The sequence below is a fragment of the Oculina patagonica genome, chromosome 10 (genome assembly GCF_052425735.1).
Source record: "Oculina patagonica isolate OP01 chromosome 10, crgOcupat, whole genome shotgun sequence".
NCBI lineage: Eukaryota > Metazoa > Cnidaria > Anthozoa > Scleractinia > Oculinidae > Oculina > Oculina patagonica.
Genome location: NC_135767.1, coordinates 7,654,417 through 7,667,386, shown reverse-complemented (window position 1 = coordinate 7,667,386; position 12,970 = coordinate 7,654,417). Strand labels below are relative to the sequence as shown.

At 37.9% G+C, this 12,970-nt stretch overlaps 1 protein-coding gene across 1 annotated transcript; it reads left to right on the top strand.

Annotated features, from left to right (window-relative positions):
• The first annotated feature begins 9,026 nt into the window (after positions 1 to 9,026).
• Positions 9,027 to 10,186, top strand: LOC144628236 (D(5)-like dopamine receptor). Its single transcript, XM_078486305.1, has one exon. The coding sequence runs from the start codon at positions 9,155 to 9,157 to the stop codon at positions 10,178 to 10,180; it is 1,026 nt and encodes a 341-aa protein (XP_078342431.1). The 5' UTR covers positions 9,027 to 9,154; the 3' UTR covers positions 10,181 to 10,186.
• The last annotated feature ends 2,784 nt before the right edge of the window (positions 10,187 to 12,970 follow it).

Genomic DNA, 12,970 nt, shown 5'->3' with positions numbered 1-12,970 from the left:
ATCATTTGTAATCAACTAGTTCTTCTTTCAGAGCTTACAGTGCATGAAAGAAGTGTTAATCAAGCTCAGTTTTGCTGAATGGGCCAGTGAGAAACCGATTTGGCTACAGAATTATTTGTCAAAAGAGTTCCTGTAATATGACGTCTTATTAAACGCACGAAATACACAAGTCTACACCAGAGTTTATTCTTGACTCGTAACGAGTACATCAATGATACAATTGAAATTGGTTTATAAGTAGCAGAGATGTTAATTATGTTGTTTTCAGGAGCGATTCTTTAAAACCAATTTTTGCTTATTCCTTGAAGGGAGGGGGGTCTGTCGTTGATTTTAATTAAAACGCAACATCAAACAGGCTAGCACTACAGTCAACTCTCGTTTAAGCGGACACGCTCGGGACGTCGTTTAGTGCCCGTTATAGCGAGGGTCCGCAATTGCGGGAGTCATTTCCAGTCAAACCTTATTCGCTGGGGATCTGGATTTTGTCCGCAATAGCGGGGTGTCCGCAAGGCGAGAGTTGACTGTACACGCAAAGCACTTTGGGTTGGGGGTAAGATAGCATATATTCTTGTCCGTCTATTAATTATTAATCTAAAATTCTTTTTTTTTTAATCTTCAATAAATCTTCATATTTTCTATGTTTCTTCGAAGCTAGAAATCCTCATCTCTTTCTCCTTCTTTATTATTTCAATAACAGGAAAAAAAACATGTGGCACCCTCCACTTCATACCTAACGGTTGCCACTACGGCACCGTAGATTGAACGGTTGGATTCCACTGAACAACAAAAAGATAAAATAAGTTAACAAAAACAAGGGGTAATTGGAAGGTCAATTTTCTTGGGTTTAGAAGAGAGCAATCTTCTGCGTGACCGCCCGTGGGGACAGAAAGAAACGGGGTTGCTCGTCGTTTCGGTTAGATGTGTAAATAACGGTTTTGGATTCACTTAGGGTGTTCATGAATATGGTATCTTTAAGGTGTCAAAAAGCTTGAGCCATGCTCAGATTGCTTGGTTTTCACGTGACGTCATCAAAATTCTAAAACCCAGAATCGCAAGAACCCTGAGTTTTTATCCTTCACTGGCTATTAGACGTCCTTAATATATATCTTGTTGAATTAAGGTTTTAAGCTCGATAGCAATCGTCGTCTTTAAGATATATAGAGCATTTTGAATTTCCGATTTTCGCGCCACACGAGATCAAAGATAGCCGCCAGAAGGCTGTCACGTTTTCTTAAAAAAAAAATGCCTCATCTTGCGATTTTAACAATCTGAACAGTCGAGGTTTTTCAAGAAGGTGTTTATGTGAATTTTTGCTTGTTCATGACAGTGAACCGACCGCTTTTTGTAACAGAAGTGAATTCCAGATGTTTTCATCAATTTCCGGCCGCCATGTTTGTGCCCAAGCAAGTGGGTGATACTGGGCTCTCTAAATTTGTGTGCAACATTTTGACAGACAACTCAAGTACGGATACCGTAAAGACCCGAGACTTGGACAAGTAGTTTATATACTAGTTTTCTACAACCTGTAATATTCTTGATTTTTTGTGACTAGTTTTGGATTTGTTTTTGCGGTGTGACAATGGCGTGAGAGTGAAAACCACCTATTTGTTATCTAATGGTCTGTATGATATTAAACGCAGATATCAGCGACATTGTTTGAAATCTTCTGTAATAAAGTAAGTGCAACTGCCGTAAAAAACTCCTGAGGGTATAGTGTTTCTAAATAAGCCATTTTTCATATTTTTTACATTAAGTGCCATAAGTACTAGTGCTATAATTTTTATCAATATATGATAGTGCTTAGCAAATTTAAATTTAAATCAAAAATTCATTTCCCAGCTGGCTATAGGCTTTTTCTCCCTTTCTAACTTTCTTTTGTTTGGCTTTTTTTATTCTTTTAATTAAGGTGGTAAGGAATGTGACCAACTGATACAAAACTGGCTATTTGGTTACTTGGTGGCAACTCTGCATAAAACACTACGACTGCTAATTACTCAAAGAGAGCAGACTTAATGCATATTATCTCAACCTTCATTAATAGAGTTTCTCTGTATCCTGTTGTAAAAGTGGACAAAAAAGAATGGAAATTAAACCCATTTAGCAAAGGAAATATATCAATTTCAAACCAGGTGTCACGGCATTTGTAAGCTATATAGAACGGAAACAAATTTGTTAGCGTTAAGAGGGCTTCACAATATAAATGAGCTTGTTTATAGCTGAACAAAGTGATTAGTTTCTACAAGAAACTGTTGTGCTGCTTCGGCGGGCAAGTAAAACACTTAGTTGATTATCAGCTGGAACGTTATAAAGGTGAGCGGTAGTGACTTTTCGAAAAGCTGACATTTCAAGTATCAAAACCCTCAGCAAACGGCGACGCAAGTAGACGCAAGTTGAAAACTTGCGTCCACTTGCATCTTCGTTTGGCCAGGGCTTGTGTGGACTTGCGTTGACTTGCGAACACTTGAGTTGACTTGCGTTCACTTTAGTCAAGATCAAATTTGCACTAAGTTAATACAATATTTTTCACCGTTTGGCCACCCATCGCAAGTCAACGCATTTTTTGCGGGTTACTTTAAATACTAAATTGCACCTCGTAGCATTTTAAAAGATTTTTTTGTGCACTTGGGACTAAACTTGCGTGTCCGTTTGGCCACCCAACACAAGTCTGTAAGCAAGTTGAACTTGCGAATACTTGTGTCCACTTGTGTCCACTTGTGTCCACTTGCGTTACCGTTTGGCCAGGGCTTTAGTCCTTTGTCGGAGCAAAATGGAGGATTGTGAGTTGTTTCTGTTCAAATATAAACAACACAAAAAGGCAACGTACGAATTATACAGGAGTTTTTTACAACTTATCTACCAAAAAGGGAACAAAATAGTATATCTAAGTGTCAAGTATGTAGTCACTTCAGATTACAGTCCAGAATTGAAGGTAAACAAAGCATAAAGCACGGTGGTTTTTGTAGTGACCAATCATAGTTAGTAGAGGGACCAATTTAAGAATTTTCAGTGATCAAAACATTTCGACTAACTTAAGTCACATTAAACAATCTTTGTTACTTCTTGTGTCAGGCATTCTTGGGTAACCAAAAAAATGGCGCAAACTCTGTTCGCAGCGGGTACAGATAAACAACAAACTTCCAATTACCTGAGACTTCAATTGCAAGAGAACTTACATTCACATAAAATGTGACTGTTCATCCACGCACAAGGACTTCTTCACGATTTTTGATGTGAAAGTTACAATAAGTGATAATTCAATTTAACGTACACAGAACACCAAAACTCGCCGATGATCAGATGAGGTAATTCTGCCTGCATAAGATAGAATACCAAAACTTGCCGATAATCACTGCGTATGAAACAGCAAGCACAAATTGAAGAAATTAACAAGCAAAGATAGAGATAAGCTATGTGAAGAAACACGACAAAACTGGTCTTTTTGTTAATGCAATTTTATTATATAAACTGCAGTGGTATAGCGAGTGGTGGCAAATCGATAAAAATGATATCCACACGTGTAATATCATTTTTGACCAATCAGCTCGCAGAGTTTGCCATGTTTCAATGCTCAATGAGCCAAAGTTTATCGATATTAAGTCGAAAATCTTCGGATCTTCCTCGGCAAACTTCGGTAATCTTTCGGCGGAAATCTTCGGGAATTTTTGGAAAAGTTCGGAAATGTTTGGTAACATTCGTACGATCCTCGGACAACATTTTGAAAATCTTCGGAAATCTTCGGAAAAGCGTCAAAAACATCGTAATTAGAAAGTTTATATAATAAACAGAATAATACATGGCTGCTTGTAAATATGAAAACTCGAAGATAAATTTCATATTCCCCGCAACTATGTGTTATCCTTTATGACTCAAATGAGAGAAGAAGAAAAAGCATTTTTTTAATGTTACGGTCAACAGCTGTAGAGTTGCAGATTTTAATATTAATTATTTTAGTGTAAGAAAGTCATAAAGTGTGCCGTTAACCTACCTTGATTGCTGCACCTGCGTCGCTTGATTCCTTCACCTCGTTTCAATAACCAGCAACTCCCGTTTGCATTTCTGCTATAAAGTGTAACTCGCTTTCTATCACAATAATATCGTTTCGTTGTGCGCGACTATGACAAACGACTATGACAATTCACTCAAAGTGTTTGTCGCCAAACCAGTGAAAAATTTTTTCAGACGTTCTGAAAATCAAGCCAATTGAAAAGAATTTGTGTTCCTAGGGTAAAATTTTTTCATGTCACTTTTGGTATCTCAACCATTAAACAATTTTTTAAACTAGCTATAGATGGCTACTAACAAGTGATACCACTAAAATACTCGAAACGAGTGAAACAAAAAATGAAACTATTCTTTTTTACGCCTTCAGTGTTTCATGCTCAAAACCGTATTTTCAAAAGACTGTTGTTGTTTGTTTTTAATATGCTAAGTTCGTTTCGCATAACGGTCTTAAACAAACACGCTCGCCTGTAGTAACGGGTGGCCGTGCTTGGCACTGGTTGCATGTTTTTGCTTTGGGTTGTGATTGGTTGATTACGTTGTTGACGTTTGTTGTGATTGGCTCATACGTGATTACATTCAAACTGGTATTAAGCGGCCACCCTCTGTTAAGCGGTCACTAATTAAATTGGTGGTTTTTATTAGTGTTACAAAAACTGTTTGTAACTGTTTGTAAATAATTTTGCGAAAGTTACAGTATTTTTTGTTCAGTCGCCATGTTTGTGTCCCTCTTTGGGGCACAAATATGGTGGCCGTAGAGTTGCACAATCAGTAAAGCAAATTCAACCATTAATGTTAGTCGGTTTTACGTAAATCGTTTTAGATATCACTTCTTAATTTTAATCTCCATGATTAAAAATTAAAAAATGCGATAAAAATATCCGTTTTTGTGACTACGAAACACGTTCATCCAGGACATCACAAACTTTAAAATGTTTTATATCCTAAACGAAACCCGAATGGATGCCAACATTTGCATAGGGGTTTATGTTCTTTATGTCTAGAATATGTAAATAGAATAGCTTCGTAGGAGTAACAGTTTAGATTTTAGAATTTGTAGACGTCTGATGAAAACTACCAATTCCCGGAAATTGATTCAGTATAGTTAGACCTCTACTACCGTTTAGACCTACTAATTAGCTAATTTTATTGCAATTTACCTCTGTTAAACGGTCACCTAGTGAGATTACAATGCGATATTTTGATACGAAGATAAGCAAGGCATGTTCAGTTTCGCGAAATCAAGCTGCGCCGTCCTAAATCACAGACAATCATAATTGGCTCTCTCGTTTCATGTTGAACTGTGATGGCAAAGTGTTGAAAATGTTGTTTACAACAAAAACGTGTCTTATTACGAACAACACTATAAAACCTGATGGCCAGGCATGAGCTTCCTTGAACATGCAATTACCTAATTTTTATTTATAATATTTTGCGTTGGTGTTTTCAGGCAATAAAATGTACATCGTGATCAATTTTTCTTTTATTTCAATTTTTAGCACATTACACGCTAAATTTTAGGGCACCTCTTTTAAGCGGTCAGTTAGCCATTTCACGAGGACGACCGCTTAATATGAGGTTTGTTTGGTTTTGGTTTTAATGACTGTTTGAAAACTGTCCCAAGACGACAAATATTACGATTCAGCTTATGTTACAACACATACGTGTTCTGATAATAGAGCAAAGACTTAAAGAGGAACTATCACAGGGATTTTGCTGCATTTTGTTCCAAACGGTCAGCACCAAGTGCCTTCGCTTATACACGAAATGTGGAGGGGGAGCTAATTGTAATTATTGCGATTTTTCTAAAATTAGAAATGATCTGCCCCACTTTTCCAATTTCAAATCAAAAGCTCGCGTGCATCCCAAATTATGATTACACTCCACCCCATTGATACTTCAGTGCACTAGACTAGTAATTTTATTAACAAAACTATAGACCATTTTTTTTTACGATTACCATGGATGGAACATGTGTTTTTTTAGCTTTTATCTTTTTCTAGGCCATGCTCACGATAGTGACCTTTTAAAAAGGAAATGTTACGGTTTGCTGAGTGAATAAATCTCTACCTGAAAAGCGATCGATTTGATGCCTGGGAGAGCTTGGAAGATTCTAGAAGAAACTACAGCAGTGCCGTTGATTAAACATAATAACAAATGCTAAAAGTCTAATTAAACACAATGTCCTTGCAACCATTGCGCTGAGAATTACAAAGGACGGGTTTCAAAGATGCTTGGGTTTTCTTGCCAAATAAATTAGTAACAAATGGGTATTTTTTATAAAAAAAAAAACAAACAAACAGATCATTAGTTTTAGATTTCCATTGATGCAAATATGTGTTTTGTATGCTGATTTTTTGAAGGCATGTTTTTTTATAGTGCCCCTTCAAAAAGGAGATGTTACGATTTGCTGCATAATGAATCTCTCACTGAAAAGCGATCGATTTGATGCCTCTGAGTGCTTGGAAGATTTTAGAAGAAACTATATACAACAGTTCCGTTAAAATTAACAAAACAACAGATGCTTAAAGTCTAATTAAACACAATGTCCTTGCAACTATTGCGCTGAGAATTACAAAGGACGGGTGTCAAAAGATGCTTGGGTTTTCTTGCCAAATAAATTAGTTACAAATGGGTATTTTTTTTTTAAAAAAAAAAAAACAGATCATTAGTTTTAGAATTCCATTGATGCAAACATGTCTTTTTGCTTTTAATTTTTCAAAGTCATACTTTCTTGATCGTGCCTTTTTAACCCTATTCAGACCGGGGGGGGGCTTTTGAGGCCCGCGCTGACTTTGAACTCTTATAACTTTTTTAAGATTTAACCAAACGCTGCCAAACTTTCTGAGTTTTCCTAAAATTTATCTGGCAATAATTTGGTAGGGTTGCATGATGTATCATGAACTTGACATCACCATGGTAACGGCATTTTGACAGGCATGTTTTCCCACATTTGTAATTTTGCGTGTTTCTGATAATAAAAATCAACTTAAATGAAATTATTTTTACATTTTTACGGCTTTAAAGCACATTTTTATTGTTTTTGAGTACTTTGCAGTAACTTTGGGTGTTTTTTTTTTTGGCATTTTGGAAAAATTTTGAAATCCAAGATGGCGGATCCAAGATGGCGGCTGTTTTGACATCATGTTATTGTCACGTGATGTGACGTCACCATCCCACGTGACGTATACCAAAAGAAAGATGTTCTGACATACAATATATCCTATAAGTTTCATTGTGATTGCTTAAACATTCTGGGAGTTACATAGGGTGGGCTTCCGAAGCCTCCCCCCCCCCGGTCAGAGAAGGTCCAAAAAAAAGCCCGGTCTGAATAGGGTTAAAAAGGTGATCTTACGGTTTGCTGCATCAATGAATCTTTAACTAAAAAGCGATCGATTTGATGCCTGGGAGAGCTTGGACGATTCTAGAAGAAACTACAGCATAATGCCCATGCAACTATTGCCCTGAGAATTACAAAGGACGGGTGTCGAAGGATGCTTGAGTTTTCTTGCCAAAATTAATTAGCTACAAATTGGTTTTTACTTGTCGTGTTAGAGAAATAGCTTGTGGGTTAGACACTTGAAGGGACCTGTGTCCGGCTTTGTCGGCAAAGGTTGACTAGAAAAAGTAAATAGCAATTAAAATATTGCTGACTTAATGGACTTATTTAATTTTGAAATAAAAGTGATCCCATACTAAAAATACGAAATTTGCCGAGAGACAAATGCATTTTTAAAATGAAATTTACCTGTTTTAATAACACTTTTTTTTCAAACCGGACAGAAAAATATTAAGTAAAAGGCACATAATCTCTTTTCTTATTATATTACATGATAAAAATCATCTCGAAGCTATGTTGGCCCCCTTTCAAGGGTTCAAGGGAGTTTTGAGGATTGGAACGATAAAAAAAGGAAGGGAGATAGCTAAATGCACGCCAATCAAGATGATGTAGTCTTTGCAAGCAATATCGTTTGAGATTTTTTAAAAAAAAACTTAAAAAAGGTTCTTTAAATTAGTTTTTTACTACGTTAACTTCGCATTTTCTATCTCATTTTTTCCCGTTTGAAACTTGTCCATCAAATTTGTCAAAAAGTAAACATTTTTGGTCTTGAATTTAATTACCTTTGATTGCAGTCGTCACACCTAAATGCAAACATTAGAAGTTAATATGCATATATGTTTTGCACAGGGGAAAAACTGACAACAATTTCAAGAGAGGCTTTCACTTGTTAGAAATGTTTTTTTTGGTGGGGGGTCCATCATAGAAAAAAGACACGAAAAAAAACATCCCTAGCTTGAACCTTCAATGATCAAAGTCCCGGAGCTTCCTGTTTTTTGACGAGTTTACCCTAAAGGCTGAGTCTATTGACTAATTTCAAACTGCGTACACAGTTATCTTTTCGGAATAATTATAAATATGGCATCCGCACCTTAAAAACTAATTCATTCTGGTGTTATGAAATTTCATAATTATATTGGACCATTGTTTCTTTTCTTCAATAATACGGACGCGTACATGTCGAATAGCCTAAGGAAAATTCAATTAAAATGTTCTTTGGCGAGTGTTTTTCGATATTGAATATTAAATCCCACGTTTTTGAAGTGTGCTCTTCGTTTTTATGTACACAGCTTGGGAACTGGTTCAATAGAAAAGAGAAATGAGACAAGCTGGGTGGGACTTGTAACTGAATTCTACGCCAAAGCTTTGTTCATCGACAGGAATAGCACCCACATCGGTGTTATTAAATGCGAAGTTGAAAAGGCAATAATTTCATTTGCCTTTTTTCAGTGCTAACAGCTTTTCCTGGACCCAGACGTTTTCTGCGTTGATCTCTTTTTGATTTCCATCGAATTTGAACCACGAAGAGCAAGATTTTTTCTGGATTTCTGGGTTGAAATTACCATCTGCATGTTGAAAAACGTTGCTCTTTTCGATCTCCATTGAATTTGAGCCACGAAACCTAAAAGAACAAAGTTTTTTTTCTGGATTCCTAGGCTGAAACTACCACCTGCATGTTGACAAAACGTTGCTCGTGAATATTGAAGGAAGTAAACGGAACTGAACAATTAGAAAATTATATACAACAACTATTACTTCTGGGAAGATTTTGCGGAGACAGCCATCTTAACACCGCGCGCAATCTTCACGCGTACCATGGCAAATGACACTGCAATCCAATGCTTGTTCCTGATTTACCACGAAATGAAGAAAACGAAACCTTTAATAACCATGTCTGTAATCGTATCTGTTTGGAATGGTATGTTACTTATAGTTGCGCTAGTCGCTAACGGCCTCGTTTGTGCAGCAATACTGAAAAACAGCGAGTTACGATCAAGGGCGTCTAATACACTGCTTCTGCTGCTATCCATGAGTGACTTCTTTGTTGGGTTTGCAGTACAACCGTTGTATTTGCTTCGCCGATTATTGGAGCTACAAGATCGCTACATTTGCTGGGTGATGGTCAGCTACAGAGTTCTGTGGCATCTGTCAATTGGAAGTTCCTTCCTAATTCTCTGTTTCGTCGCATGCGAAAGATACATTGCGTTGTTCTTCACTTTCAGGTACAACCAGATCATAACAATTTCTCGACTTGTGTTGTTCACAGCTTTTTTTGTCGCCTCTTGGACCCTGTTCGTGATTTCGCGTTTCCTTGGCCTCAGTACTGGAAAATATTATGCCACAGCAACTTCATTCATCATTCTATTCGTCAGCATTATCATATTCGTCTACATCCGGATCTACAGACTCGCTCGCCGCCATCATTCTCAAATCTGCTGCATGCAATCAGCCCAGTCTTCAACGATTGCAAGGGAGAGTAAAGTCACAAAAACTACAGCTTATATTGTTGGAGCTGTTTTAATATGTTACTCGCCGCTTTTAATAGCTCTCGTGGCGGTAAAGTTCTTCGACGATAAGATATTTCATTACTACGTGTTCCCGGTCACGGACTGCATGGTTTTTTGCAATTCCGCACTGAATCCGCTGATCTATTGCTGGCGCAATGCTGATCTGAGGCGATGCATTGGAAGATTGCTTGGAATTGGAGTGAGGAGAGAAACGACAACACAGGTGCAAGAATTTTCTCCACGACACAATCTAAACCTCGTCTCTTCAACAAACGGACAGAACGGGTCCTCCAGTAGTTTCAGCACTGAATTGCAGACCATTTATCCCAGTTAAAATTTCATCCGCTATCACAGACCATCACAGTCGTGCACTTTGTGGTATCACTCTTTCGAATAATTTCTCTTACAACTGGTCGTTCACTTGACCAGCCTGTTTGTATTTATCGTGACATTTTAAGGAGTGGTAAGCATTTTATCTCGGCTGGGATGAAAACCATGAATGGATGAATGAGATCAGGCTAAAACATATACCATTCTACAGATTAGAAAATTTGTGCGCTTAGATCCTGGGCGTGGTTCAATTCTCTTTTTAACACCGAACAAGTACCGGGATAATTGTACCGAGCACCAATATCCTGCAAAATATGTTTTTCTGCCCGTATGGTCCTCTGTATCCATCTACTCATGTAGACAGGTTATTACCGCTACCGAAAAGGACAGATTCATTGTGTTGTGTACCTGAGCGACACTTTACTCCAACGGTGCCTCTCTCCACCCAGGTGAATAAATAGCTACCGGATAATTAATGCTGGGTGTAACCCTGCGATGGACGAGAGTACTCCTAGGGGCTTCATGCTAGTTATTCGCCAGCCATAAGGGCAACTAGGTGTCAAGAAAAAAAAAGATAGATATAAAATCTAATTTATTCAATCCCATGTGATTTTTAATTGACACAAGTTAGCCGTGCAATATTAGACGACAGGAAATAAGGTTTTGAGTGTAGAGAGCATCTTAAGTAACTCCGTCATAGTCCGGCGGCTTAGCTCCTGAATTGTGCGATTTTTGATACAAGCACCAAACTTTGCAGGATTACAAGCATTCGCATACTAATCAATTCTTGATATAGTGCCAACGCCAATTTCCTATTTTCAGCTAGTAAACAGCAATGAAATTTTCAGCCGAGAGGCCCCCCTGCCCCTTCCCCACAAAGTATTTCCTCTTGTACTTTTATAAACCTTTTATTGTTGATTTTTATTCATAAATACAGATATGAATGCTTTTAATTAGGCTTACAATTGTTACTTTTTACCATCTGTTTGATACCAATAATTTAATAGGAAATTATTGCATGGGAAAAGATTTTTCGTTCCCCGCCCTCTGCTCCCTCGCGTCTTTCGTTTTGCGCTAGCGTCCAGGTCTCTCGCGATCGGTGAACCGTTCGCTAACAGAAGAAAAATAGGAAAATATAGGGCTGTGAACAGTCTAAATTACAGCATTTCATTCTAAATTTTGTACGTGCGACTTGGTATCACTACCTGGTATAATAGTATTTGTCTATAAACCAGGACAAACAAATATTTCACGAAATTTCATTGATTTTAACCCTATCCAGACCGGGAGGGGCGGAAAGTTCCCGCGCTGACTTTGAACGCTTATAACTTTTTCAAGATTCAACCAAACGCTACCAAACTTTGCGAGTTTATCTAAAATTTATCTGGAAATAATTTGGTAGGGTAAGTTGTTGTGTCAGGAACTTGACGTCACCATGGCAACGGCATTTTGACAGGCATGTTTTCCCAATTTTGTAATTTTCGTGTTTCTATTAATGAAAAATAATTTTAATGCAATTATTTTCATCCTTTTACGGTTTTTAAGCGCAGTTTTATTGATTTTGAGTACTTTGCAGTAATTTTGGGCGGTTTTATGACGTTTTGGAAAAAATTGAAATCCAAGATGGCGGATCCAAGATGGCGGCTGTTTTGACATTATGATGTAATTGTCACGTCATGTGACGTCATCTTCCCACGTGACGTATACCAAAAGATAGGTGTTTGGACATACTATATATTCCCTAAGTTTCATTGTGATCGCTTAAATATTCTGGAAGTTACGGAGGTCTGAAAAGATCCAAAAAAGCCCGGTCTGAATAGGGTTAATAAATTAAGGTTTCCATGGAAACCGGTGTTTTTCGGGCTTGGCACTATATCTGAAAACATTTCTGTTGGTGACCACTTTCATTGTGCCAAGTTTCATGCTTGTATCAAAAAGTGCACAATTCAACTAAAATTTCGAGCTAAGCCGCCGGACTATCACAGGGTGACGGATTAAAGTTAATACCATTTTGTATTCATCCTCGGAAACCCAGGGGCAGTTAGTCGAGGCGTCGGGCAGCTCATCGGGACGACGGGATTTTCGGGCGAAAGTTTAAAACAAGCTCGGAAGAGCCCCTGGGCACTTTCTTTTACCGAACCAGTTCCAGAAGCGTTTCAATCTCTTCTTTCTGATTGGCCAGAAAAACAGTTTTTCTGGCCAATCAGCGAGGATGACCAGCAGAGCGACTCTGACGTCTTCTTACACGAAGTTGTTTTCCTCACAGTCTCGTCGCGGTTGTTTAGCCCGTCCATCGGATGATTTTATGTGGAAAGTCTCAGATAAAAACAAAACAATGAGGCCTGGGAATTTGCAAACTGCAGCATAGCGCAAAGAAACAAATGAGTTTTTACAGTTATATGCGATGTACCACTTTCTACACTGTTTATAAGTTTTGTTTTTGTTATTTAAATATCCAACAAATCAAACAAAAAGCCCTTTGTTTCAACAGTCAAGCTGGAAACAATATAACAATAGGTGACGTCACGTGGCCCGTGCAACGAATATATCCACACCGTGGAAAGTTTCAGAAGTCGTTCAACGATCAAGGAGAAATAATAAGAATTGTTGTTTACTCGAATAGCTATTAAAAAGCGCGCAACTAACAGTGTAGAACTGGAAGACGTGGAAGGCTCATTTTTTTCTGAGACTCTCTACGTGAAATCATCCGATGGACGGGCTAAGCAACCACAACGAGTCGATGAGGAAAACAACTTCGTGTAAGAAGACGTCAGAGTTGCTCTGCTGGTCATCC